At 35.6% G+C, this 26,796-nt stretch overlaps 2 protein-coding genes across 6 annotated transcripts; both read right to left on the reverse strand.

The window, feature by feature from the left end:
• Window positions 1-5,661: 5,661 nt before the first annotated feature.
• LOC129923376 (uncharacterized) lies at window positions 5,662-11,419 on the reverse strand. 3 transcript variants are annotated; one of them, XM_056014011.1, is made up of 4 exons: window positions 11,327-11,419; window positions 7,941-8,086; window positions 7,631-7,659; window positions 5,662-7,459 (listed from the first exon to the last, which is right to left on the reverse strand). In XM_056014011.1, the coding sequence occupies exons 2-4, from the start codon at window positions 8,070-8,072 to the stop codon at window positions 6,115-6,117; spliced, it is 1,506 nt and encodes a 501-aa protein (XP_055869986.1). In that variant the 5' UTR covers window positions 8,073-8,086; window positions 11,327-11,419; the 3' UTR covers window positions 5,662-6,114. The 3 variants fall into 3 exon arrangements, with proteins under 3 accessions (XP_055869986.1, XP_055869985.1, XP_055869987.1); XM_056014010.1 differs by lacking the exon at window positions 11,327-11,419 and adding an exon at window positions 9,337-9,489; XM_056014012.1 differs by lacking the exon at window positions 11,327-11,419 and adding an exon at window positions 9,017-9,109.
• Window positions 11,420-20,150: 8,731 nt separating this feature from the next.
• On the reverse strand, window positions 20,151-26,796 carry LOC106050613 (uncharacterized). Of its 3 annotated transcripts, none has more exons than XM_056014009.1 (4): window positions 26,721-26,796; window positions 24,054-24,199; window positions 23,753-23,781; window positions 20,151-23,582 (listed from the first exon to the last, which is right to left on the reverse strand). In XM_056014009.1, exons 2-4 carry the CDS (start codon window positions 24,183-24,185, stop codon window positions 22,238-22,240), a joined length of 1,506 nt encoding a protein of 501 aa, XP_055869984.1. In that variant the 5' UTR covers window positions 24,186-24,199; window positions 26,721-26,796; the 3' UTR covers window positions 20,151-22,237. The 3 variants fall into 3 exon arrangements, with proteins under 3 accessions (XP_055869984.1, XP_055869983.1, XP_055869982.1); XM_056014008.1 differs by lacking the exon at window positions 26,721-26,796 and adding an exon at window positions 25,444-25,594; XM_056014007.1 differs by lacking the exon at window positions 26,721-26,796 and adding an exon at window positions 25,444-25,586 and having other exon boundaries at window positions 24,054-24,204.

Consider the following 26,796-nt stretch of genomic DNA (forward strand, 5'->3'; position numbering starts at 1 on the left):
TTGCAAGGCTTTGTCTCCTTTGAGTTAATTTGTTCTACATTGCAAGGCTTTGTCTTCTTTGAATGAATTTGCTCTACATTGCAAGGCCTTGTCTCCTTTGAATGAATTTGCTCTACATTGCAAGGCTTTGTCTCTTTTGATTGGCTTTGCTCTACATTGCAAGGCTTTGTCTCCTTTGAATGAATTTGCTCTATATTGCAAGGCGTTGTCTCCTTTGAATGTATTTGCTATACATTGCAAGGCGTTGTCTTCTGTGAATGGATTTGTTATATTTTGCATGGCTTGACATCTTTTGCAAGGCTTTTTCCTCCTTTAGATCATCATCCTTTAATATTTTCTATCCTCCTGATTGGCTTTGTCCTCCTTTGAAATATTTTGTCCTCCTTTGAAAGATTTTGTCCTACTTTAAAATATAATAATTATAATAAAAGTAATAATAAGGCCAGTCTTTGAGTCTGAAGATAAATGAGGAATGCAGTATTTCCCGTGGCTACGCAGCCCCAGCTGTGAGCTACTTCTTTTGTCACTCTGTAATTTAAAACATGTAAGGATTATCTATGAAGAATGTTTTTAAATTTTTGTTCTTAGAAATGTTAGGTGACTCTTTCAGACTCAGCGATCCATAGGGAAGAAAATGTAAACTCGTCTGGTTCTTAGAAATAATATATATATATATATATATAATAAAATATAATATATCTATTTGAAGAACGTTTCCATTTAAAGTCTATTCAATAGAAAGGGTAGACAACTTGACATTGGACAAAAGAAGACCCAAACTTTGACCTATTTTCAATGTGAACTTCTTTTTTTTTCTTTCTTTTGTTATAAAGAAAGACATACGTAGTGAATCTAGTTCAGCCGTCACGGATTCAACACAAAAAGGAAACAAAAAATACTTTAACATGTCCCTCTCAAAATGGTTCGCTTTTGAATAGTATGAAATAGTTCTGGTTTTATTCGTTAAATGTTGAAGGTCATACAAGAATCTTGTAGAGCAGTGATGCCCAACGTAATTTGACTTGCGGGCCATTTCACTTTTCGACACTCGTGTCGCGGGCCACATGACCGAAAAGGTATTAGAAGCCTCTGGATCTAGTAGCCTACTTACATTAATTAATGGGGTGTCTGAAATTTTTCTTTCTTTTTTTACGCGCCTCTACTTAAAATGCGAGCGACATTGTAGTCAGTTTACCAACAAATCATTTTCTTCTTGTGTTTCTCCTCCAATCTCTAGGCGTAGTTTAACAATTTTTTTTAACTGAGACTCAAACCAAGAAGGACAACATAATTGTTTTATAATGCCGTTTATATGTGGTTCTTTTCTAAAACAGCCAAACTTTCTTTATAAATCAAATATGTTGGCTTATTATCACGTTTCACAAAAAAAATTAAAGATCCGTTCAACTTTTCCTGGTATATTCTAACTTCAGAGTTTCTTCAGGTCTTCCATGTCATAACGTACAAGTTATAATGTAAAAGGCCATTGTACCAATCCAACAGAGAAAAAGAGAGGCCCTAACGTACTTCAAGATACTTTTCAACTTTAAAAAAGAGGGGGGATTTTCTACACTCTGTGTCGACGTTTCTGCAGGCGGATGAAACCACGTCGCGGGCCATATCTAGCCCGCGGGCCGTATTTTGGGCATTACTGCTGTAGAGTTTTACAGTAGTTCAAACTATACATATAAACATTATATTGTCGTTATTCAAAGCTCGTATTAACTCTGTCTGGTAAACAGGTTTTACATGTTATTTCTGCCACACCCAATCTCGAATCAGGCTAAAATTGTGTACAAATGCTCCCCTTTAACTGACAACACAAGAAATAATAAAAGAAAACAATTAGTTAACTATCTATTGGTAATACATTATTTTGTTAGGTTATTCAACAAGGTAAAGAAATTGTAATTGACTGAAGTGGAAGTGGTGGTATTAGCTGAAATAGTGCCTTTTATAGATCTTTGTCTGAGTCTTAGTGAGCACAAACCTGAAAAATAGGATGAGACTATAGAAACAATAGATAACTAGACAATCTTCCATGTTCATAAGCGCTCCACTAGCACAGTGGTTACCGTGTTGGCTTGAGAATTCTAAGAAGGCTTGAACCATAAGTTCGAAATTCAGATCGTTTCCCTTTGTTTTTTTTATGTTTATCAATGCTTTTTTTAAATTATTTTTATTGTCTAGATCTATTACAAATTTAATTACATGACTCTTCCAAAATACTTTTATTAAAAGTATTTTAAAAATATTTTCTTGTTTTTTTTTTTATTTTAAAGCATATATCAACACCGTCTATCTGTCTAATACAAAACTTGAGCTCGATATGACGTTATACATTCCCTGATAACAATTACATCGAAATTATTATCATTATAAGATTTTTTTGTTATTATAAAATGTATATCTATATTTCTAATATCCAAAATATGGGCGTCTATGTGTGAGAGGGAATCCTCAAACTCTAAACGTCTTGTCACCAAGTAGGCCAAAATAAAATATTGTCTACCTGCCATCTTTTTTAAAAGCTTTCATAACTCCACCATTGTATGTTTCAATCACGTTCTCTGATACCTGTGTCTACAAACGTAACTTAAAGCTAGGAATATTTACTCTTATTATTACCCCCAAATACTCAAGGTGCACATTTACGAGCGTGTTTTTAAAGCAGTGGTTCTCAAACTTTTTTGAAACAGAGACACTTATATATTCAAAACTTGCCCATTTACTTCTAGGAGGAAAAAACACAACTCCTCATTAGTGGATATTGCAATAAGCTGCTCCTGCATTAATATGGATTCACATTTGTTTAAACTCTGACTTAGTCCGCTCACAAAAGAGTTTAAAACACAATAGGGAATATCCAATTAAATAATGTCTTCAAAACTTTAATAGTTAATAATAGTTAACTAAATTGAAAATTACGCAATAGACATATGAAACAGTATCAAAAATTACTGAGGGGCGAATTGATTATTATTCAAATTATCTGATAGGATAAGCTGGCTTTTATAGAAGAAATTATTTTCAATGTATACTTTTGTCTTTCTAAGGACCTCATACAGTGAGTAATACTGTCGTCTAACTGTTACTGGGGGTTCGCGGATCACAGTTCAAGAATCACTGTTCTATAGAATAGTCACTTATTCAAGGTGGCAGAACAACCATGACATAGACTAGACATGAATACAAAAATAACTTCTACATTATTGAGAGATATTTGTAAGTGCGTAGTTCTTTCCCTTAGATTAGATTTTTTAAATTATGTTTTTTTTTTATATTGCTTGTTTTGTAAATGCACTGGCATTTAGCACAGTAAACGATTTAATTTTTTTATATTGCACATAGCCTAGAAAGGTGGGAAGCCCTTGATGATATATTTAGGCCCGGGCCTTCGGGTAACTTGTGACGCTACTGTTTTTCTTAGACAATTTATATTACTAATTTAAAACATATATCACACAATATAACAAATCATTTCATTTTTTTTTGTTTAGTAGTCATTTGACCAATTTTAGCATTACAATTGTTTTATCTACCGTCTCTCACCATTTGTGTTATAAGTAAGTTTGAAAAGGCCTTAAGCTTTTTGAGATATTGGTAAACATAAGTCTGTAGGTAAGTCTGGCCTGAATCTCCTCTTTTCTGTGTCTCTTGTCAGAATGTCTTCCTTTCTTTCTTCTCCCTGATAGTCAATATCTATTTACAATTGGTCTTTCAATAGACTAGTGAACAACTTCTGAATAACACTTACAAATTATTCACCATTTCTCCGGATTGCAGTAAAAGTAAAAAAAATAAAAATTTCCCCTTTCAGACCTTGCGATCTATAGGGCAGGTGATTTAAGGTCATCTGTTTCTTTTGGACAATGGTTATCGAGCAGAATGTCTTGTGTCCAGCACAACGACCAACTGCCTTTACTTTACCCAACTAAAGTCAGGTTAGAGTTGGTTGGACTCAGGCTCGCCCTAAAAATCCAAAATTCTAAATCCCAGTCTTAACCGAGATTCGAACCCAGGATCTCAGGTTCGTAAGTCAAGGGCCAAACCACCCATCTACTGTGCCCCATTCTGGAGTCAAAGATATCGAGAACAAAAAAAAAAACAACAACATCTGAATATAGTTGCAACAAAGTAAGCAATACATTTGAAAACTCCTTAAAAACGCGTAAATTGTCATATAAAGTAGTTTTTTTATTTATTCTGCACGAACAACAAGGTTTTATTTTATCCAAAAAATAAAAATAATTATGAAAATTAAAACGAAACAAAAATACAAATATACTTCCACGATGTATAGCCCATGATGTTTAACAAGTACATTTCCAAATAAAGTATAACATTGTAACTACAGTATAAATAAGGAAATGGAGATCTTTAAAATGATATCAAAGTTGTTAAAGTTTAATTAAAAACTATTTCAAGCATGCAATGTAATAAGTTACTTCCAAGCGACTTCTGTACGGTGAGTTGTGTGCAGGAAAGCGCTCCCAAGGAGGCCAATACAAGCGCTACAAAGACAATCTCAAAAGCTCCTTCAAGGAATGCGATGTCGACATTCAAGGCTGGGAAACACCAGCCCTCGATCGCTCCTCTTGTCGTGAAGCTATGAGTCTAGGAGTCTCAAGATTTGAAGCAAGAAGAGTGGCCAGGGCGAAAGAGCGCCGAGCCAACAAAAAGCTGAGAGAAGAAGCAGGCCTATCTGCAGCTGACCTAACCCACCCATGCCACATATACCGCCGGCTTTTCAAAGCGAAGATTGGATTTTACAGCCATCTTCGAGTCCTTAGAAAATAAGAAATGTGCTCATCTTCGACCACGAAGGAGGAGCTATATATATATATATTATATACATCGCTTCATCTGCCTTGGAAGACAATGGATGCTCCCAGATAAGCCAATGGCTTTGGTTTCGTCTTTAGACGGGGAAGAATCTGGAACGACAGAGTTTGCCACAGTTCGTGCATGTAAATGCATCTGTCCTAAGGAAAGCTGACAGGGTAGTTTTTTTTTTCTTTCTCTTGACTAATATTCTCTATTCTGTTTTAGTCTCTTGAATATAATATACATACATTTATAGCATTGATACAACAGTAATCAGTTATTCTTTAATTTTTCGAAACATCAGCAATGTACAAACCTAATCAGGTTTTTTTTTTACAAACTTTTATCAACTGACTCCGTATGTTAAAAAGCCTGAACACGCTAATACCACTAGACATTATCTCGGATCAAGCTGAAATTTCGCAAAGTTATTTCTTTTACCTCACAAAACAAGATTCAATTTAGAAAAAAAAGGTTAATTAACTATTGATAATTAATAATTTTGTTTAGTATCTCGAACAATGGAAAGAAATTGTACTAGACTGTGGTAGTTATAAGCTAAATTCTCCTCCTCATAGGTCGCTATACATTGTGATAAACAATATAAAACTATACAATCTTCTCTTAATCATAAGTATTTCACTAGCAGAGGGGCTAACCACGTCGACACCAGTTTGAATTGACGTCGTTCTCTCCCACCCCCTTCTTTATGTAAATGCTTTTAATCAATCCAATATGATATCTCTTTCTATCCCACCTGAATCAGATGTCCTTTATGGTTCGAGACGAGCACATCCCTTTATGAACCATGTTACATTGGGAAAGGCTTTTATCCCGTGACAAGGATGAGAAATTGGCTCTTCGCCAACACCTCTGTCAGGAGTCCCCCGGCGACTTGATGATCATGTAATAACACACGGCTTGTCATATTGCGCGTACCTCCAAGCCCCGAAATGAAATCCTCCTATCATGCGGGGCCGGAGGCCCAAGTCCCATGTGGGGGCCCTCCTTATGCCTATTCCACTCCCCCCCCCCACCTCCATTAGTTTTGAAATGTTCCAGATAAGTGATAGGACTACGGCGTATTGAGAAAGCTAAAAGCAGGAAATAGCGTTAAACGAAAACTGTAGGTAAAAAAAATATTATAAATCGCACAGATTTATTGGTCTTGATCTATTACAAATGTACATGACTGATCAAACTAATTAATACAACTACACAATGTACAATCGTAATCGGTTTCTTTACCTGTTTCCAATACAGTTGTGCTGTAAAATGGTAATCAATTTATTCATCATCGTCAGATAAAAGCGTTTCATATTGTTTCTTTGCTTTTAATTTCCTGTCACGTTTTTTAAAAGTTTGTTTAATTTTGGAAAAAATGCCGCCTTTGATTTTTTCTTTGATCTGTTCAGCTTGTTTGACTTTAATAGTCTGCAGGCCTTCCCCTAGATCTTGTAACTTATTGTCCTGGTGTTCTAAAGCCCACTGTGCCTTGACCTTCTCTTGTATTTCCTGTAACTCTTTTTGCCATTTGGCCTCCATCTCTTTCATGGTCTCTACTTGCTGTTCTAGCATGCGGTTTTTTTCTTCTTCTCTTCGGTTACCTCCTCGGAGATACTCTTCTCTTTCCATTTGTAGAATCATTGCATGGGATAAGGCGTCCTCTTCTATTCTCCTCTGGAACTTCTCTCTCTCTTCTTCCAGCTTTACTGACAGTCTGATCTCGTCGTTGATAGAGCTTCCCAGTGACACCACGTGACTGACTAATTCGTGCAATACCCCTAGACCTTTATCTTTGTCTTTTATCTTTGTGAGCAAATCATTCGTCCTTTCATACAATTCGTTTAGATAATGATTGCAAAGGGACGGCTCTATGCTGTTTATAATTTCCTGGAATTTGAGAAAGATCAAATTGGCCTCAGTCATTATATCTTCAGAGATGATCTCTTTCTCAGACTCTAAAAGTAAAAAGTCTCGCGCTGTCTGCGCAGACTGAAAATGCTCATCAGAGTATCGGCAATTGTCTTTCTGAAGTTTATAAATAATCTGAAGTAATTGATTGAGCTGGTCCTGTTTGATGGCGTCATCTTTGGTTTTGTTGTCGAAGAGAATTATTCTACTGTTGCAGTCTTTCAGCAATGCTTGAAATTTGGCACACGTTTGAGCAGAGACCCATTTTCCGAAGTCCTTTACGTCATCATCCCGAAAGTTATCGCCACAGGTCATTACAATAACACAAAACTTGTTAAAGAAACGCTCACCAAATATTTTCTTTAAGAACTGAATTGCATCCTGTTCTTCTTCTGTTAGGCGAGCTCCATACTTCAGAACAAGCAGGAATGCGTGATAGCCTTGTGGGTTGATAGAGATAGCCGTGGCTACCTTATCTAAAATGTCTTTGACTGCCTCTTTCTTATCCAGTCTTGTGTCTCCAACTCCAGGTCCGTCTACGACTTTGATTTTTACTCCATTGCGCTCATCAACGTCGTAAGTAACATTTACCGTCACAGAGTCCAACGATGCTCTGCTGACAAAAGCTTTTCGTCCGAGGATGGAATTCCCGAGAGCACTTTTTCCGTTTCCGGTTTTGCCTATCAGAAATAAGTCAATTTCTTGTTTCGGTGTTTTCCTACATTGATTAGAATCATATTGAAATTAATAATTAGTCATACATTAAAGGTTTTACAGTAAGATAAATTATAGACTATTTTTTTTTTGTATCAGTACAAAGCAATACAACTTATTTGTGTTAGAATTTTAACCCCCTAAAAAAGTTAAAAACTTTGTCTGTTCCACTTACATAGATAGATCAGTGTTAGAGATACTTTTCTGTGGATAATAAATACAAAAGTCTAAATTAGATAACATTTACACAATAAGTCATTGGACTAACAGAGACAATTGTAATTTTTCATATTCTTCGTATATCAATTTTAAAAAGTTGCAATGCTCGTCTCTATCTTTAAAAAAATATAACAAAGAGTCTGTGTTTTTACACAAACTTAGACGGGGCCCCCCGATAGGTTAACGCATGCGTAATCTCTTTGTAATCGATATTGCACTCTTCCTTAATAAAAATAGAGAAAAAAATCTTTTATCTAATTTTGTACCTTATTCTTTGAAAAACCAGACAACATTTCTCTTTGTAATTTAACTACCAGGTCATTTTGGGTTATCTCTTTGATTGAGTTCAAGGACGACTCCTCTGTATCTGGCACTGTGGTTATTTTATTTGAATCCATTGTGTAAGATCTGCCTACATTAAAAACAAACAAAAACAGATCAGATTTTTTTGTTATAGAAGCTTGTAAAAGTATTTAAGTAATCAATTCGTGATGCTGGTCTTAATTTATCAGATGAATAACCAGATAATTGACGATGTCGTTAAAAAGCTTATGTGTAACAGATAATACGGTTTACAGGACGGGCCTTGGATAATTGGGGACATAGGCGAAATGAATTTAATGGCCACCAATGAAAAAAAAAACTATGAAAAAATAAAATTATGCAATTAGTTTAAAACTTGCACGCCTCTACTTAAATTAACAAATACATTGAATTTATATATCGTATATTTATTAGTAGTTCATAAATTCATATTTTTGACAAAACGTCACTATGGTTTATTTATTGATATAAAATTGTTCCGTATTTTCAACTTAAAACTAATTTATGTCAAAAGACTTTATTTTTTCAAAAATATCGACAATAGGTTGCTCAGGATTTTAAAATAAGAAAGTAATTTACTAGAAACGATTATTCAAAATCACTTTTTAGACTTATTTTACAGTTAATTTTCTTGTCCAAACATAACAAAGGTTGTTTAATCGGAAAGAATGTTCCAGATTTTGTTTTGAAAAAGAAATCGACTTAGATTACTTAATTTTCTTACAAATCGACCACCTGCGGACAATTGTTAAGCTTGCCATGGATGTGGCAAAATATGTGGGTCACAGCTGAAGCTGCGCAGCCACGGGAAATACTGCACTTCTCAACAATATTCGGACTCGAAGACAAGCCTTATTATTATTATATATATATTAAATATATATATTTCATAAATTAAGATTTGTAATTGAAGCCTTTTCTTGTACAGAGAAAATTTTAGACCATAGGTATAGGCGGTACTGGAGGTTACGGAATTTTCCCGAGTCCACCCCCCCCCCCTTAATTTTTTTTTTCATACCTGTTTTTCTACCAGTTGGTGTTCAGCCTGGGATCCATCAATAAAATTCAAATGAAAGCAAGTTAAACTAAACCAAACCACATTATCAAAAAGGGCCTAACATTAGAACAAACTCAATGAATCACTATCATTAATAATTAATATGGTTCCCCCTCATCATCTAATGCCTAAACACGTCCAATATAACATTATTATTTATGAAATAAAACAGGTTTAGTGTAACATTGTCACAAATGACCTAAAATCGAGCCTAAAACACATTCAATATCATACGAACATCTATAAGCTAAGAAAGTCTAGCTGCTGTAGTGTCTACTCACATGGTATTAAGGAGAGGCTTTCATTCAGGACAATTCGTTTCCTTTAGTTTTATAAATAGCTAGGTCTAAAAAAAAAATAATCGGAAAATACCGAAGTTCAACAACGTCTGCTTCTAGACAATATATAATTGTATCTGCTTATAAACAATATCTATATGTATCTTATATTTATGTGTATCTTCTTATGGATGATATTTATATGTGGAACTACCTTTAAATACTCTACTTATTATATCACTCCTATTTTAGACTCAGAATTGTGTGTACGTGTGTGTGTGTGTCAAAGTGTGGAGGGCTGGATTTCCCTGCTGACAACACAAGCTATAGTTCAGTCCCTAAAGAAATATTTAGCACTGGTATATAATAGATTAATATTATCATGTAATAGATTTTAAAGACCCTTTAAAAGGGGCCCCTTATCTGAACAAGACTGAATGATTGAACCGTTTTTTTTTCTAAGCTGGTTATTTGTACCACACAATGTGAATATTATGTTGCCTAAACTTAGCTCTCTCCCAGAGCCGGATTTTAGGGAGGTCAGTCGATGCACCGGGAAATCCACACGAGAGCGGCTCCCACAATAGAGAAAAGAAAAACGACAAATATCCGAATTTCAATGGGTCATAAACTTTAAAGTTGACCTGTATTTATAAAGTATTAATTTTTTGATTTTTACCGACACTACTTTAAATCTTACGTTTGGCGACATTGTCGTGTTTAAGAAGTGTCGGCTTGAAGCCTGATCGTAAAAGGCCTATACAAACGGTAGTACGTCAGTGCATCGACCCAGGGCTTTACCCTCGTTTATCTCTAAAATATAAAAAATGCGCATTAAATAATTGAAAGCTTTTATGTGCGATGAGTCTGTCTCATGATACACTAGTCTCTCTCATGATACAGTCTGTCTCATGGTACACTAGTCTGTCTCATGGTAAACTAGTCTGTCTCATGATACACTAGTCTGTCTCATGATACACTAGTCTGTCTCATGATACACTAGTCTGTCTCATGATACACTAGTCTGTCTCGTGATACACTAGTCTGTCTCATGATACACTAGTCTGTCTCATGATACACTAGTCTGTCTCATGATAAACTAGAATGTCTCATGATACACTAGTCTGTCACATGATGCACTGCATGTCTCATGATGCACTAGTCTGTCTCATGATAAACTAGAATGTCTCATGATACACTGCATGTCTCATGATGCACTAGTCTGTCTCATGATGCATTAGTCTGTCTCATGATACACTGCATGTCTCATGATACACTGCATGTCTCATGATGCACTAGTCTGTCTCACGATACACTAGTCTGTCTCATGATACACTAGTCTGTCTCATGATACACTAGTCTGTCTCATGATACACTAGTCTGTCTCATGATACACTAGTCTGTCTCATGATACACTAGTCTGTCTCATGATACACTAGTCTGTCTCATGATACACTAGTCTGTCTCATGATACACTAGTCTGTCTCATGAGACACTAGTCTGTCTCATGATACACTAGTCTGTCTCATGATACACTAGTCTGTCTCATGATACACTAGCCTGTCTCACGATACACTAGTCTGTCTCATGATACACTAGTCTGTCTCGTGATACACTAGTCTGTCTCATGATACACTAGTCTGTCTCATGATACACTAGTCTGTCTCATGATACACTAGTCTGTCTCATGATACACTAGTCTGTCTCATGATACACTAGCCTGTCTCACGATACACTAGTCTGTCTCATGATACACTAGTCTTTCTCGTTTTACACTAGTCTGTCTCGTGATACACTAGTCTGTCTCATGATACACTAGTCTGTCTCACGATACACTAGTCTGTCTCATGATACACTAGTCTGTCTCATGATACACTAGTCTGTCTCACGATACACTAGTCTGTCTCATGATACACTGCATGTCGCAATAGCGTTAACCAAAACACACGAAAAAAAGAACATTAATAAAAATAAATATGCATATAAGACTTACTTTCATTAAACAGGGGAAGCTACAAGTTATTCATATATAAACATTAACGAACCAATACGATCTCTGCAATGCACATTGACACACAATTGCAAGTAGTGTATTAATTTAAAAAAAAAAGTAAAATGGAGTATTATCCTGCTTCCTATTGGCGTCACTAATTTAGATCACCTGATCGTAATCATAAAAAAAAAGTGACGATGAACACTTGTAGGTGACGCTAAAAATCGGGATTATCAGTTGTAATCAAAAGTCTTTGTAGATGTTTGTATTTTTTTGCAAGCTTCAATTTCTTAGAAAAACAGTGCAGATTTATTGCAGTTTTATTTAAGCCTTAATGCCCATCAATGTCAAATCTGGGAGATTGGAGTTCTTTTTTGTTTCCGTTTTCAGGCTGACTACGATGTCGCAATAGCTCCCTCAATAAAGTACTTAGGCATAAAGATAAAGGCACTTTTTAAATATATATTTTGCTTTGTCGTTTTCAGACCAGAATGTTGATACATCTTTTTATAGACTTCCTAAATTAAATACTTAAAACAAAATAGAGCTCAAGACATCACTTAATTAGGACAACGGCCTTGACTGCATTAGATTTGGAAAAATATACAGGTCACAACTGGATTTTCGTGGCCAAGTAAATCACTGCACGCATCATTTATCTTAGGAATCGATGACATTGCCATTTATTAAGCTTGGACCTATTATTCCTTCTTCCTTATTGCAATTCGAGCATTAGAGCATGGAACGGGTTGCCTGAATCAGCCAGGAAAACAAATGCAGAGTTTAAGTCACTAATTAACATACACGACTAGGTCCAGATATAGATACACGTAGAATGCAGTTATCTTCTCTATTGTAAGGACGTGTGTTCATCATCATCATCATCACTCCTTTGAGTTCCTCATGGAACATAGGGCCTCGACAAAAACATGCCACTCTCCACGGTCTCTTGCTAGCTTTTTGATGTCCCAGCTCTTCCCGGTCTTCTCTGCTTCTTCGAGTACACTGCGTCGCCATGTTCTTTTTGGTCTTTCTCTGCATCTTGTTCCCTGGGGATTCCACTCTAAGGCCTGCCTAGCTCTGTTGCTGGTATCTTTTAAAAGGGTGTGACCAATCCATCTCTACTTCCTCTCTTAGATCTGCACTTCTATGTTTTTCTGTCCACTCATCTCCCACAGTTTGGTGTTTTCTACTTTGTCATACCAGTGTATTTTTAGGATATTTCTCAGGCATCTGTTGATGAAGGTCTGTGTTACTTATAAGAAAAAGAGACCTGTCGTTTCGCCCAGTCAACACCATACTGTTGTAACTTCATCAGTCGAAAAAATTGTTGTCCTGGTCAAATCAAAGGCGTCAATAGATATTGCGCACTAGTTCACTTTATAAACAGAAACTCTGAATCGGCCCCCCGAAGTGGTCAACTCAGGCAGGTAAAAAATTCATATTTCAATATTTAAAGCATGACCATCAGAAACAATGATTTTCAAACCATGTACAAACCTTATCTCCCTCTATACACAAAAGAAGAGACCTGTATGAATAGAAATGGTTGTCGTTATAATTGTACAGTTAGTCTGAATGACGACATTACAGATCAGGGTACGGAAACTCAGTAATATTACAATGTTGCATGGTCTGAGAGGGTGTACTTTACTTTTTGTAATTACTCTTTTTAGGCCAAAAATGAATTGCCTAGGGCTTCCAACTGTCTGGGGGGGGGGGGGGGGCTCGCTCAGAACTCTAAACAATTTTTGAAGAGAAGAAATAGCAAAACTTGTCCTCAATGTTATTTGAGGTTGTTGTTTTTTTTTATTAAAAACACGAAATTTTTGTATTTTTTTTTTTGTTTTTTTCAATTAATAAAAAACATTTTCTGTCATTTGAGTGCTTCCAAATTCACCTGGCATAGGGCCTCCTATTGGGTGTAACTGTCAGGAAATAATGAATCTAACGCGGGGGTTTAATTCCGTCTATTATGTAAACTTGCTATAAATGGCTTCTACACAACAGAACTGGCAAATATTTTACTCCAGTTGTTATTTGCCAGGGGTCGCCTAAGACCATTGAAAATATGGATTGTTTTTGTCTATCCTTCTATTGCTGTATGAGTGTGTGTGTGTGTGTGGGCTTCGCTGCAGAGTGGGGGATTGTAAAAAGGGGTCGCCGAGCATAAAAGGTTGAGAACCGCTGACGTAAACTTATTAGTTCGCTACATCGGAAGCAGATAAACCCCTTTGTCGGCCGGGGTTCATCTGTCTTCGTAAAGTGTTTTTCTTTGGGTCTCAAATATATGTCCCCGCAGTCTACGTGAGCGTTGTTTAACTGTCTCTTTATATGCACCAATATATTGCTAATGTATTAAGTCTATATGTAAATATAAGCAGGGCCAGCCCTAACCAATGCAAAACAGATTGCGAGGGGCTTAGTCTGTGTAGGGTTAAGAATAATGTCAAAATTTAAGATCTTGTATTAGAAAATACATTCGTCTTTGCAATTAGATTTTTATTAAATGAAAGATGACAATGCCTTTTTTTTTAATCGCGCAATGGATTTTACCATTTTTAGGAGATTTTTATAAATGTTCAGGAGATTTTTTTTAAAAATTTTCGGAACATTTTAATATTTTTAGGAGATTTCCAGGACTTTTTAAAATATATTTTTCAATTACAGGAGATTTCAATGAGGCCCTGGAAAATCAGGAGGTTGCGGTTACCCTAATATTATACATTATTTATAATGATTTAATTTAAGAACCTAAAACTATCCCGTGGACTATGAAAGTGCGGAGCCCACTGCGATCGCATAGGCCCTGGATATAAGAAGCCATAGACAAAATGTTCTGGTACACAGTTTGTTAAAGATTTACATTGGCTTGGCTAGTCAGAGTTTCCATAGGACGCTGCCCCCCCCCCCCCCGCCCCCGCAACTAACATTAACCATATTTGAATGATTTCATATTCTAATCAATATATAGGTCACAGTGTATTTTCTATAAGTGCATGTGTTTGTTCGTCTGAGAATGTTCATAAGAGATCCCGGGTTCGAATCCTTGACAAGACTGGTATTTTTAATTTTGATATCTTTAAGGCTCCTCTAAGTCCATCCAACTGTTGTTGGTAATTGACACTTAATTGGTGAAACGTAAAGACGATTGGCCACATGACATCCTCGTTCACTGTGGGCCACATAAACAGAAAAATTTTACATCATCTGCCCTACAGCCTCTAAGTCCACCCAGTTGTGTAATTGGGTAACTGACATTAGTTGGAGAGAGGTAAAGGCGATTGGTCGTTGTGCTGGCCACATGACACCCTCGTTGACCGTGGGCCACATAAACAGATGACCTTTATATAATCTGCCCTACAACCTCTTAAGTCCACCCAGCTGTAATTGGGTAACTGACATTAGTTGGTTAGAGGTTAAGGCGATTGTTCGTTGTGCTGGCCACATGACACCCTCGTTGGCCGTGGACCACAGAAACAGATGACCTTCACATCCTCTGCCCTTTAAATCGCAAGGTTTAAAAGCGATACTTTATTTACTTTAATGAGAATGTTCATAACAGACATTGTTTGAAAACCTACATATCCTGAAGTGGCAATATTTTATAGAGATAAGAGATTGCATGTCAGGGTATGCATTATACAGTCTGTGAATTCCATGTCGTGTTTAATTTCATTCCAGTAGAACACAAGTAGATACTCTGCAGAAGTTGACCAAAACTATTTCTACATTTCTAACTATGAAATTATATGTAGGTATAAGAAAAGAGTTATTGGTAATTTAGGCCTAGATTCATAAAAATTGATATTTAGAGGCATACAATTTTTGACGTGGGTGTGCCAACAGATAAATTGTGAAATATTTCGTGTCTATCAATGCAGAAAGATCTAAGTTGTTTTTTTTTTATTGCAGTGCAGTTGATCTACTTTTGAATTCTTGGATTGCGCCATTGAAGCACAGCTTTTTACATACATACAACAAGGAAGTAAATATATATTGAATCCTCTCTGGAGGATTTTAATTAAAGGGTCACAAACTATTTGGGCGTTTCCATGAATTCCCCCCCCCCAACGTTTTTCTCTGAAACACAAATCATAAAAATAAACTGTATGCAATAGTTTTGTTTGTTGTTTGTTTTACATGTTTTCGGATGTTTCTTCAGAGTTGAAGATAGTTTACTTCCTAGTCCAAACCTCCCGCAGGACGACGGGGGATGGGAGCGGGCAGGCTTTGTACCCTCGACCGTCGATGAATCCGAACGACAGTCCAGCGCGCAAACCGCATGATCACGCAGCCATCCTATTAGTATTATCCTATTCTCTTAAACGAGCAGTTCTTGTATGTATTTAGTATTTATATATAGTAACAGGTGACCGAGCCTCGCTCGTTTGAATAATTTGTTGAGGAAATATATTGACCTAGTTTGGATCGGGTAAAGTCTTCCAATTCGAAAAGTTGCTTTCGTGTTCTTGTAGTTTTAAATGTCACTGTACAAGGCGATTAGAAAAGAAAGTCTCTTAAGTCCCCATACAGTACACGTCGCTATGGACAGTATAGAAGGACTTCTTATGGTCTGAAAGTTAGGCTGGAGAAAACAATATCCAGTATGGAGGGACGAACGTTTGCAAAAGGCAAATTCTTTTTTGTGAGCTGAACGGTGGTAGACGTAACAGAAATGTCCCACAGAAACGCTTTAAATATTTTAAAGACCAGGTTAGGTACCAACTTGCTTTAACTGACATAGAAATTTCATAAGACGTAAAATGCCACCGAATCATTTTTGTGAAGTATTTATCTCTCTCCTTCTGTCTTATTCTATCTTTATTCTTTCTTTCACTTTTTCTGTTGTTCTCTCTCTATCTCTCTCTTTCTATCCGTTACTAATTAGAGATAGGTTGTCTCAGGGGCATCACACATTAAAAATCCAAGTTTCCAACGAGATTCGAAAGTAAGACCCGTCTGTTATTGAAGCTAAAGGCTTTAAAAATTAGCCATTATACCTTTAATGTGGAACTAACATTTAGTGACATATTTTAATAATTATTGTAAGGCTAGTTCTACAAGGTTCTTTTGTCTTTTGTTGTCCTTCTTAGCAAGATTTTGTCCTCCTTTGCAAACTCCTCCTTTGAGTGAATTTGCTCTACATTGCAAGGCTTTGTTTCCTTTGAGTGGATTTGCTCTACATTGCAAGGCGTTGTCTTCTTTAATTGGATTTGCTCTGCATTGCAAGGCTTTGTCTCCTTTGAATGAATTTGCTCTACATTGCAAGGCTTTGTTTCCTTTGAGTGGATTTGCTCTACATTGCAAGGCGTTGTCTTCTTTAATTGGATTTGCTCTGCATTGCAAGGCTTTGTCTCCTTTGAATGAATTTGCTCTACATTGCAAGGCTTTGTTTCCTTTGAGTGGATTTGCTCTACATTGCAAGGCGTTGTCTTCTTTAATTGGATTTGCTCTGCATTGCAAGGCTTTGTCTCCTTTGAATGAATTTGCTCTACTTTGCAAGGCTTTGTCTCCTTTGAATGAATTTGCTCTATATTGCAAGGCTTTGTCTCCTTTGAATGGATTTTCTATACATTGCAAGGCGTTGTCTTCTGTGAATGGATTTGTTATATTTCGCATGGCTTGACACCTTTTGCAAGACTTTTTCCTCCTTTAGATCATCATCCTTTAATATTTTCTATCCTCCTGATTGGCTTTGTCCTCCTTTGAAATATTTTGTCCTACTTTAAAATATAATAATTATAATAAAAATAATAATAAGGCCAGTCTTCAAGTCCGAAGATAAATGAGGAATGCAGTATTTCCCGTGGCTACGCAGCCCCAGCTGTGAGCTACTTTTTTTGCCACTCTGTGATTTATAGGATGTAAGGATTATCTATGAAGAATGTTTTTTAATTTCTGTTCTTAGAAATGTTAGGTGACTCTTTCAGACCCAGCGATCCATAGGGAAGAAAATGTAAAATTGTCTGGTTCTTAGAAATAATATACATATATATATAAAATAAAATATAATATATCTATTTGAAGAACGTTTCCATTTAAAGTCTATTCAATAGCAAGGGTAGACAACTTGACATTGGACAAAAAAAAAGAGCCAAACTTTGACCTATTTTAAATTTTACATTATTTTTCTTTTTTTTGTTATAAATAAATACATACGTGATGAATCTAGTTCAGCTGTTATGGATTCCACCCGAAAAGGAAAAAAAAACTGTAATAATATGTTCCTCTCAAAATAGTTTACTTTTGAATGCTATGAAATAGTTATGGTTTTATTGGTGAAACGTTGAAGGTCATACAAGAATCTTGTAGAGGTTAATAGTAGTTCCAACTATACGTATAAACATTATATTGTCTTTATTCAAAGCTCGTATTAACTCTGTCTGGTAAACAGGTTTTACATGCCACACCCAATCTCGAATCAGGCTAAAATTGTGTAAATGTGCTCCTCTTTACCTGACAACACAAGAAATAATAAAAGAAAACAATTAGTTAACTATCTATTGGTAATACATTATTTTTTTAGGTTACTTAACAAGGTAAAGAAATTGTAATTGACTGAAGTGGAACTGGTGGTATAAGCTGAATAAGCTGAATGCTCTTTATGGATTGTCGTCTGAGTCTTAGTGATCACAACCTTGAAAAATAGGATGAGACTATAGAAACAATAGATAACTATACAATCTTCCATGTTCATCAGCGCTCCACTAGCATAGTGGTTACCGTGTTGGCTTGAGAAGCCTGAGAAGGCTTAAGCCATTAGTTACAAATTCAGAACGTTCCCCTTTGTTTTTAGTTTTATTAATGCTTTTTTATTATTTGTATTGTCTATATCTATTACAAATTTAATTACATGACTCATCCAAAATACGCTTAGTATAAGCTTTTATTTTATTAAAAGTATTTAAAAATATTTTCTTGTTTTTTTAAATTTTAAAGCATATATCAACTCCGTCTGTCTGTCTAATACAAAACGTGAGCTCGATATTACGTTATACATTCCCTGATAACAACTACATCGATATTATTATCATTATAAGATTTTTTTTTGTTATTATAAAATGTATATCTATATCCCTAATATCCAAAATGTGGGCGTCTATGTGTGAGAGGGAATCCTCAAACTCTAAACATCATGTCACCAAGTAGGCCAAAAAATAATTTTGTCTACTTGCCATCTTTTTTAAAAGCTTTCATAACTTCACCATTGTATGTTTCAATCACGTTCTCTGATACCTGTGTCTACAAACGTAATTTAAAGCTAGGAATATTTAATCTTATTATTACCCCCAAATACTCAAGTTGCACATTTACGAGCGGTTTTTAAAGCAGTGGTTCTCAAACTCTTTTGACACAGAGACTCTTATATATTTAAAAATTGCCCAGTTACTTCTAGGAGAAAAAAAAAACTCCTCATTTGTGAATATTGCAATAATCTGCTCCTGCATTAATATAGATTCACATTTGTTTAAACTCTGACTTAGTCTGCTCACAAAAGAGTTCAAAACACAATCGGGAATATCCAATTAAATAATGTCTTCAAAACTTTAATAGTTAATAATAGTTAACTAAATTGAATAGTACGCAATAGACACATGAAACAGTATCAAAAATTACTGATGGGGGAATTGATTATTTTTCAAATTATCTGATAGGATAAGCTGGCTTGTATCGAAGAAATTATTTTCAATGTATACTTTTGTGTTTCTAAGGACCTCATACAGTGAGTCATACTGTCGTCTAACTGTTACTGGGGGTTTGCGGATCACAGTTTAAGAATCACTTTTCTATAGAATAGTCTCTTATTTATGGTAGCAGAACAACAATGGCGTTAATAAGACATTATTGAGAGATATTTGTAAGTTCGTAGTTCTTTCCCTTAGATAAGATTTTTAATTATATATTTTTTATTTTCATTGTTTTGTAAATTCACTGGCGTTTAGCCTAGTAAACGATTCACTTATTTTTAATTGCATTTAGCCTACAAAGGTAGGAACCCCTTGATGATGTATTTAAGCCCAATCCTACGGGTATCTTGTGACCCTACTGGGTTTTTTTTTAGACTATTTAGATGACTAATTTAAAACAAATATCACACAACATAACAAATCTTTTCATCTTTTTTGTTCATTAGTCACTTGACCAATAGATGTGCTATAATTGTTTTGTCTACCGTCTCTCTCCAGTAGTGCTATAAATAAGTTTGAAACTTAAACGTTTTGAGATATTGATAAACATAAGTCTCTAGGTAAGTCTGGCCTGAATCTTTTCTGTGTCTCTTGTCAGAATGTCTTCCTTTCTTTCTTCTCCCTGATAGCCAATATCTATTTACAATTGGTCTTTCAATAGACTAGATAACAACTTCTGAATAACACTTACAAATTATTCACCATTTCTCCGGATTGCAGTAAAAGTAAAAAAAATAAAAATTTCCCCTTTCAGACCTTGCGATCTATAGGACAGGTGATTTAAGGTCATCTGTTTCTTTTGGACAATGGTTAAAGAGCAGGGTGTCTTGTGTCCAGCACAACGACCAACTGCCTTTACTTTACCCAACTAAAGTCAGGTTAGAGTTGGTTGGACTCAGGCTCGCCCTAAAAATCCAAAATTCTAAATCCCAGTCTTAACCTAGATTCGAACCCAGGATCTCAGGTTCGTAAGTCAAGGGCCAAATCACCCATCTACTGTGCCCAATTCTGGAGTCAAAGATATCGAGAACAAAAAAAAAAACAACAACATCTGAATATGGTTGCAACAAAGTAAGCAATACATTTGAAAACTCCTTAAAAACGCCTAAATTGTCATTAAAAAATTGTTTTTTTATTTATTTTGCACGAACAACAAGGTTTTATTTTATCCAAAAAAATAAAAATAATTATGAAAATTAAAACGAAACAAAAACACAAATATACTTCCACGATGTATAGCCCATGATGTTTAACAAGTACGTTTCCAAATAAGGTATAACATTGTAACAACAGTATAAATAAGGAAATGGAGATCTTTAAAATGATATCAAAGTTGTTAAAGTTTAATTAAAAACTATTTCAAGCATGCAATGTAATAAGTTACTTCCAAGCGACTTCTGTACGGTGAGTTGTGTGCAGGAAAGCGCTCCGAAGGAGGCCAATACAAGCGCTACAAAGACAATCTCAAGAGCTCCTTCAAGGAATGCGATGTCGACATTTACGGCTGGGAAACACCAGCCCTCGATCGCTCCTCTTGGCGTGAAGCTGTGAGTCTAGGAGTCTCAAGATTTGAAGCAAGAAGAGTGGCCAGGGCGAAAGAGCGCCGAGCCAACAAAAAGCTGAGAGAAGAAGCAGGCCTATCTGCAGCTGACCTAACCCACCCATGCCACATATACCGCCGGCTTTTCAAAGCGAAGATTGGATTTTACAGCCATCTTCGAGTCCTTAGAAAATAAGAAATGTGCTCATCTTCGACCACGAAGGAGGAGCTATATATATATATATTATATACATCGCTTCATCTGCCTTGGAAGACAATGGATGCTCCCAGATAAGCCAATGGCTTTGGTTTCGTCTTTAGACGGGGAAGAATCTGGAACGACAGAGTTTGCCACAGTTCGTGCATGTAAATGCATCTGTCCTAAGGAAAGCTGACAGGGTAGTTTTTTTTTTTCTTTCTCTTGACTAATATTCTCTATTCTATTTTAGTCTCTTGAATATAATATACATACATTTATAGCATTGATACAACAGTAATCAGTTATTCTTTAATTTTTCGAAACATCAGCAATGTACAAACCTAAGCAGGTTTTTTTTTTTTACAAACTTTTATCAACTGACTCCGTATGTTAAAAAGCCTGAAGACGCTAATACCACTAGACATTATCTCGGATCAAGCTGAAATTTCGGAAAGTTATTTCTTTTACCTCACAAAACAAGATTCAATTAAAAAAAAAGTTAATTAACTATTGATAATTCATAATTTTGTTTAGTATCTCGAACAGTGGAAAGAAATTGTACTAGACTGTGGTAGTTATAAGCTGAATTCTCCTCCTCATAGGTCGCTATACATTGTAATAAACAATATAAAACTATACAATCTTCTCTTAGTCATAAGTATTTCACTAGCAGACGGGCTAACCACGTCGACACCAGTTTGAATTGACGTCGTTCTCTCCCACCCCCTTCTTTATGTAAATGCTTTTAATCAATCCAATATGATATCTCTTTGTATCCCACCTGAATCAGATGTCCTTTTTGGTTAGAGACGAGCACATCCCTTATTGAACCATGTTACATTGGGAAAGGCTTTTATCCCGTGGGCAGGATGAGAAATTGGCTCTACACCAACACCTCTGTCATGAGTACCCCGGCGACTTGATGATCATGTAATAACACACGGCTTGTCATGTTGCGCGTTCCTCCAAGCCCCGACATGAAATCCTCCTCTCATGTGGGGCCGGAGGCCTAAGTCCCATGTGGGGGCCCTCCTTATACCTATTCCACTCCCCCCCCCACCTCCTTAAGTTTTCAAATGTTTCAGATAAGTAATAGGACTACGGCGTATTGAGAAAGCTAAAAGCAGGAAATAGCGTTAAACGAAATCTGTAGGTAAAAAAAATATTATAAACAGCACAGATTTATTGGTCTTGATCTATTACAAATGTACATGACTGATCCAACTAATTATTACAACTACACATTGTATAAGCTTTGTTTTTTTTTTCAAAAGGATTTTTTAAATGTTTTTCTCGTTAGCATCTTTTGATACACTAGCTATGTAAAATCGTAATCGATTTTTTTTACCTTCTTTCAATACACTAGCTATGTACAATCGTAATCGATTTCTTTACCTTCTTTTAATACATTTGTAATGTACAATCGTAATCGGTTTCTTTACCTGTTTCCAATACAGTTGTGCTGTAAAATGGTAATCAATTTATTCATCATCATCAGATAAAAGCGTTTCATACTGTTTCTTCGCTTTTAATTTCCTGTCACGTTTTTTAAAAGTTTGTTTAATTTTGGAAAAAATGCCGCCTTTGATTTTTTCTTTGATCTGTTCAGCTTGTTTGACTTTAATAGTCTGCAGGCCTTCCCCTAGATCTTGTAACTTATTGTCCTGGTGTTCCAAAGCCCACTGTGCCTTGACCTTCTCTTGCAGTTCTTCTAACTCTTTTTGCCATTTGGCCTCCATCTCTTTCATGGTCTCTACTTGCTGTTCTAGCAAGCGGTTTTTTTCTTCTTCTCTTCGGTTACCTCCTCGGAGATACTCTTCTCTTTCCATTTGTAGAATCATTGCATGGGATAAGGCGTCCTCTTCTATTCTCCTCTGGAACTTCTCTCTCTCTTCTTCCAGCTTTATTGACAGTCTGATCTCGTCGTTGATAGAGCTTCCCAGTGACACCACGTGACTGACTAATTCGTGCAATACCCCTAGACCTTTATCTTTGTCTTTTATCTTTGTGAGCAAATCATTCGTCCTTTCATACAATTCGTTTAGATAATGATTGCAAAGGGACGGCTCTATGCTGTTTATAATTTCCTGGAATTTGAGAAAGATCAAATTGGCCTCAGTCATTATATCTTCAGAGATGATCTCTTTCTCAGACTCTAAAAGTAAAAAGTCTCGCGCTGTCTGCGCAGACTGAAAATGCTCATCAGAGTATCGGCAATTGTCTTTCTGAAGTTTATAAATAATCTGAAGTAATTGATTGAGCTGGTCCTGTTTGATGGCGTCATCTTTGGTTTTGTTGTCGAAGAGAATTATTCTACTGTTGCAGTCTTTCAGCAGAGCTTGAAATTTGGCACACGTTTGAGCAGAGACCCATTTTCCGAAGTCCTTTACGTCATCATCCCGAAAGTTATCGCCACAGGTCATTACAATAACACAAAACTTGTTAAAGAAACGCTCACCAAATATTTTCTTTAAGAACTGAATTGCATCCTGTTCTTCTTCTGTTAGGCGAGCTCCATACTTCAGAACAAGCAGGAATGCGTGATAGCCTTGTGGGTTGATAGAGATAGCCGTGGCTACCTTATCTAAAATGTCTTTGACTGCCTCTTTCTTATCCAGTCTTGTGTCTCCAACTCCAGGTCCGTCTACGACTTTGATTTTTACTCCATTGCGCTCATCAACGTCGTAAGTAACATTTACCGTCACAGAGTCCAACGATGCTCTGCTGACAAAAGCTTTTCGTCCGAGGATGGAATTCCCGAGAGCACTTTTTCCGTTTCCGGTTTTGCCTATCAGAAATAAGTCAATTTCTTGTTTCGGTGTTTTCCTACATTGATTAGAATCATATTGAAATTAATAATTAGTCATACATTAAAGGTTTTACAGTAAGATAAATTATAGACTATTATTTTTTGTATCAGTACAAAGCAATACAACTTATTTGTGTTAGAATTTTAACCCCCTAAAAAAGTTAAAAACTTTGTCTGTTCCACTTACATAGATAGATCAGTGTTAGAGATACTTTTCTGTGGATAATAAATACAAAAGTCTAAATTAGATAACATTTACACAATAAGTCATTGGACTAACAGAGACAATTGTAATTTTTCATATTCTTCGTATATCAATTTTAAAAAGTTGCAATGCTCGTCTCTATCTTTAAAAAAATATAACAAAGAGTCTGTGTTTTTACACAAACTTAGACGCGGCCCCCCTGATAGGTTAACGCATGCGTAATCTCTTTGTAATCGATATAAATAAAAATAGAGAAAAAAAAATCTTTTATCTAATTTTTTACCTTATTCTTTGAAAAACCAGACAACATTTCTCTTTGTAATTTAACTACCAGGTCATTTTGGGTTATCTCTTTGATTGAGTTCAAGGACGACTCCTCTGTATCTGGCACTGTGGTTATTTTATTTGAATCCATTGTGTAAGATCTGCCTAGATTAAAAACAAACAAAAACAGATCAGATTTTTTTGTTATAGAAGCTTGTAAAAGTATTTAAGTAATCAATTCGTGATGCTGGTCTTAATTTATCAGATGAATAACCAGATAATTGACGATGTCGTTAAAAAGCTTATGTGTAACAGATGATACGGTTTACAGGACGGGCCTTGGATAATTGGGGACATAGGCGAAATGAATTTAATGGCCACCAATGAAAAAAAAAACTATGAAAAAATAAAATTATGCAATTAGTTTAAAACTTGCACGCCTTTACTTAAATTAACAAATACATTGAATTTATATATCGTATATTTATTAGTAGTTCATAAATTCATATTTTTGACAAAACGTCACTATGGTTTATTTATCGATATCAAATTGTTCCGTATTTTCAACTTAAAACTAATTTATGTCAAAAGACTTTATTTTTTCAAAAATATCGACAATAGGTTGCTCAGGATTTTAAAATAAGAAAGTAATAAGAAACGATTATTCAAAATCACTTTTTAGAATTATTTTACAGTTAATTTTCTTGTCCAAACATAACAAAGGTTGTTTAATCGGAAAGAATGTTCCAGATTTTGTTTTGAAAAAGAAATCGACTTAGATTACTTAATTTTCTTACAAATCGACCACCTGCGGACAATTGTTAAGCTTGCCATGGATGTGGCAAAATATGTGGGTCACAGCTGAAGCTGCGCAGCCACGGGAAATACTGCACTTCTCAACAATATTCGGACTCGAAGACAAGCCTTATTATTATTATATATATATTAAATATATATATTTCATAAATTAAGATTTGTAATTGAAGCCTTTTCTTGTACAGAGAAAATTTTAGACCATAGGTATAGGCGGTACTGGAGGTTACGGAATTTTCCCGAGTCCACCCCCCCCCTTAATTTTTTTTTTTCATACCTGTTTTTCTACCAGTTGGTGTTCAGCCTGGGATCCATCAATAAAATTCAAATGAAAGCAAGTTAAACTAAACCAAACCACATTATCAAAAAGGACCTAACATTAGAACAAACTCAATGAATCACTATCATTAATAATTATTATGGTTCCCCTCATCATCTAATACCTAAACACGTCCAATATAACATTATTATTTATGAAATAAAACAGGTTTAGTGTAACATTGTCACAAATGACCTAAAATCGAGCCTAAAACACATTCAATATCATACGAACATCTATAAGCTAAGAAAGTCTAGCTGCTGTAGTGTCTACTCACATGGTATTAAGGAGAGGCTTTCATTCAGGACAATTCGTTTCCTTTAGTTTTATAAATAGCTAGGTCTAAAAAAAAAATAATCGGAAAATACCGAAGTTCAACAACGTCTGCTTCTAGACAATATATAATTGTATCTGCTTATAAACAATATCTATATGTATCTTATATTTATGTGTATCTTCTTATGGATGATATTTATATGTGGAACTACCTTTAAATACTCTACTTATTATATCACTCCTATTTTAGACTCAGAATTGTGTGTACGTGTGTGTGTGTGTCAAAGTGTGGAGGGCTGGATTTCCCTGCTGACAACACAAGCTATAGTTCAGTCCCTAAAGAAATATTTAGCACTGGTATATAATAGATTAATATTATCATGTAATAGATTATAAAGACCCTTTAAAAGGGGCCCCTTATCTGAACAAGACTGAATGATTGAACCGTTTTTTTTTTTTCTAAGCTGGTTATTTGTACCACACAATGTGAATATTATGTTGCCTAAACTTAGCTCTCTCCCAGAGCCAGATTTTAGGGAGGTCAGTCGATGCACCGGGAAATCCACACGAGAGCGGCTCCCACAATAGAGAAAAGAAAAACGACAAATATCCGAATTTCAATGGGTCATAAACTTTAAAGTTGACCTGTATTTATAAAGTATTAATTTTTTGATTTTTACCGACACTACTTTAAATCTTACGTTTGGCGACATTGTCGTGTTTAAGAAGTGTCGGCTTGAAGCCTGATCGTAGAAGGCCTATACAAACGGTAGTACGTCAGTGCATCGACCCAGGGCTTTACCCTCGTTTATCTCTAAAATATAAAAAATGCGCATTAAATAATTGAAAGCTTTTATGTGCGATGAGTCTGTCTCATGATACACTAGTCTCTCTCATGATACAGTCTGTCTCATGGTACACTAGTCTGTCTCATGGTACACTAGTCTGTCTCATGGTACACTAGTCTGTCTCATGATACACTAGTCTGTCTCATGATACACTAGTCTGTCTCATGGTACACTAGTCTGTCTCATGATACACTAGTCTATCTCATGATACACTAGTCTGTCTCACGATACACTAGTCTGTCTCATGATACACTAGTCTGTCTCATGATACACTAGTCTGTCTCACGATACACTAGTCTGTCTCATGATACACTAGTCTGTCTCACGATACACTAGTCTGTCTCATGATATACTGCATGTCGCAATAGCGTTAACCAAAACACACGAAAAAAAGAATATTAATAAAAATAAATATGCATATAAGACTTACTTTCATTAAACAGGGGAAGCTACAAGTTATTCATATATAAACATTAACGAACCAATACGATCTCTGCAATGCACAT

The sequence above is a fragment of the Biomphalaria glabrata genome, chromosome 16 (genome assembly GCF_947242115.1).
Source record: "Biomphalaria glabrata chromosome 16, xgBioGlab47.1, whole genome shotgun sequence".
Classification (NCBI taxonomy): Eukaryota; Metazoa; Mollusca; class Gastropoda; family Planorbidae; genus Biomphalaria; species Biomphalaria glabrata.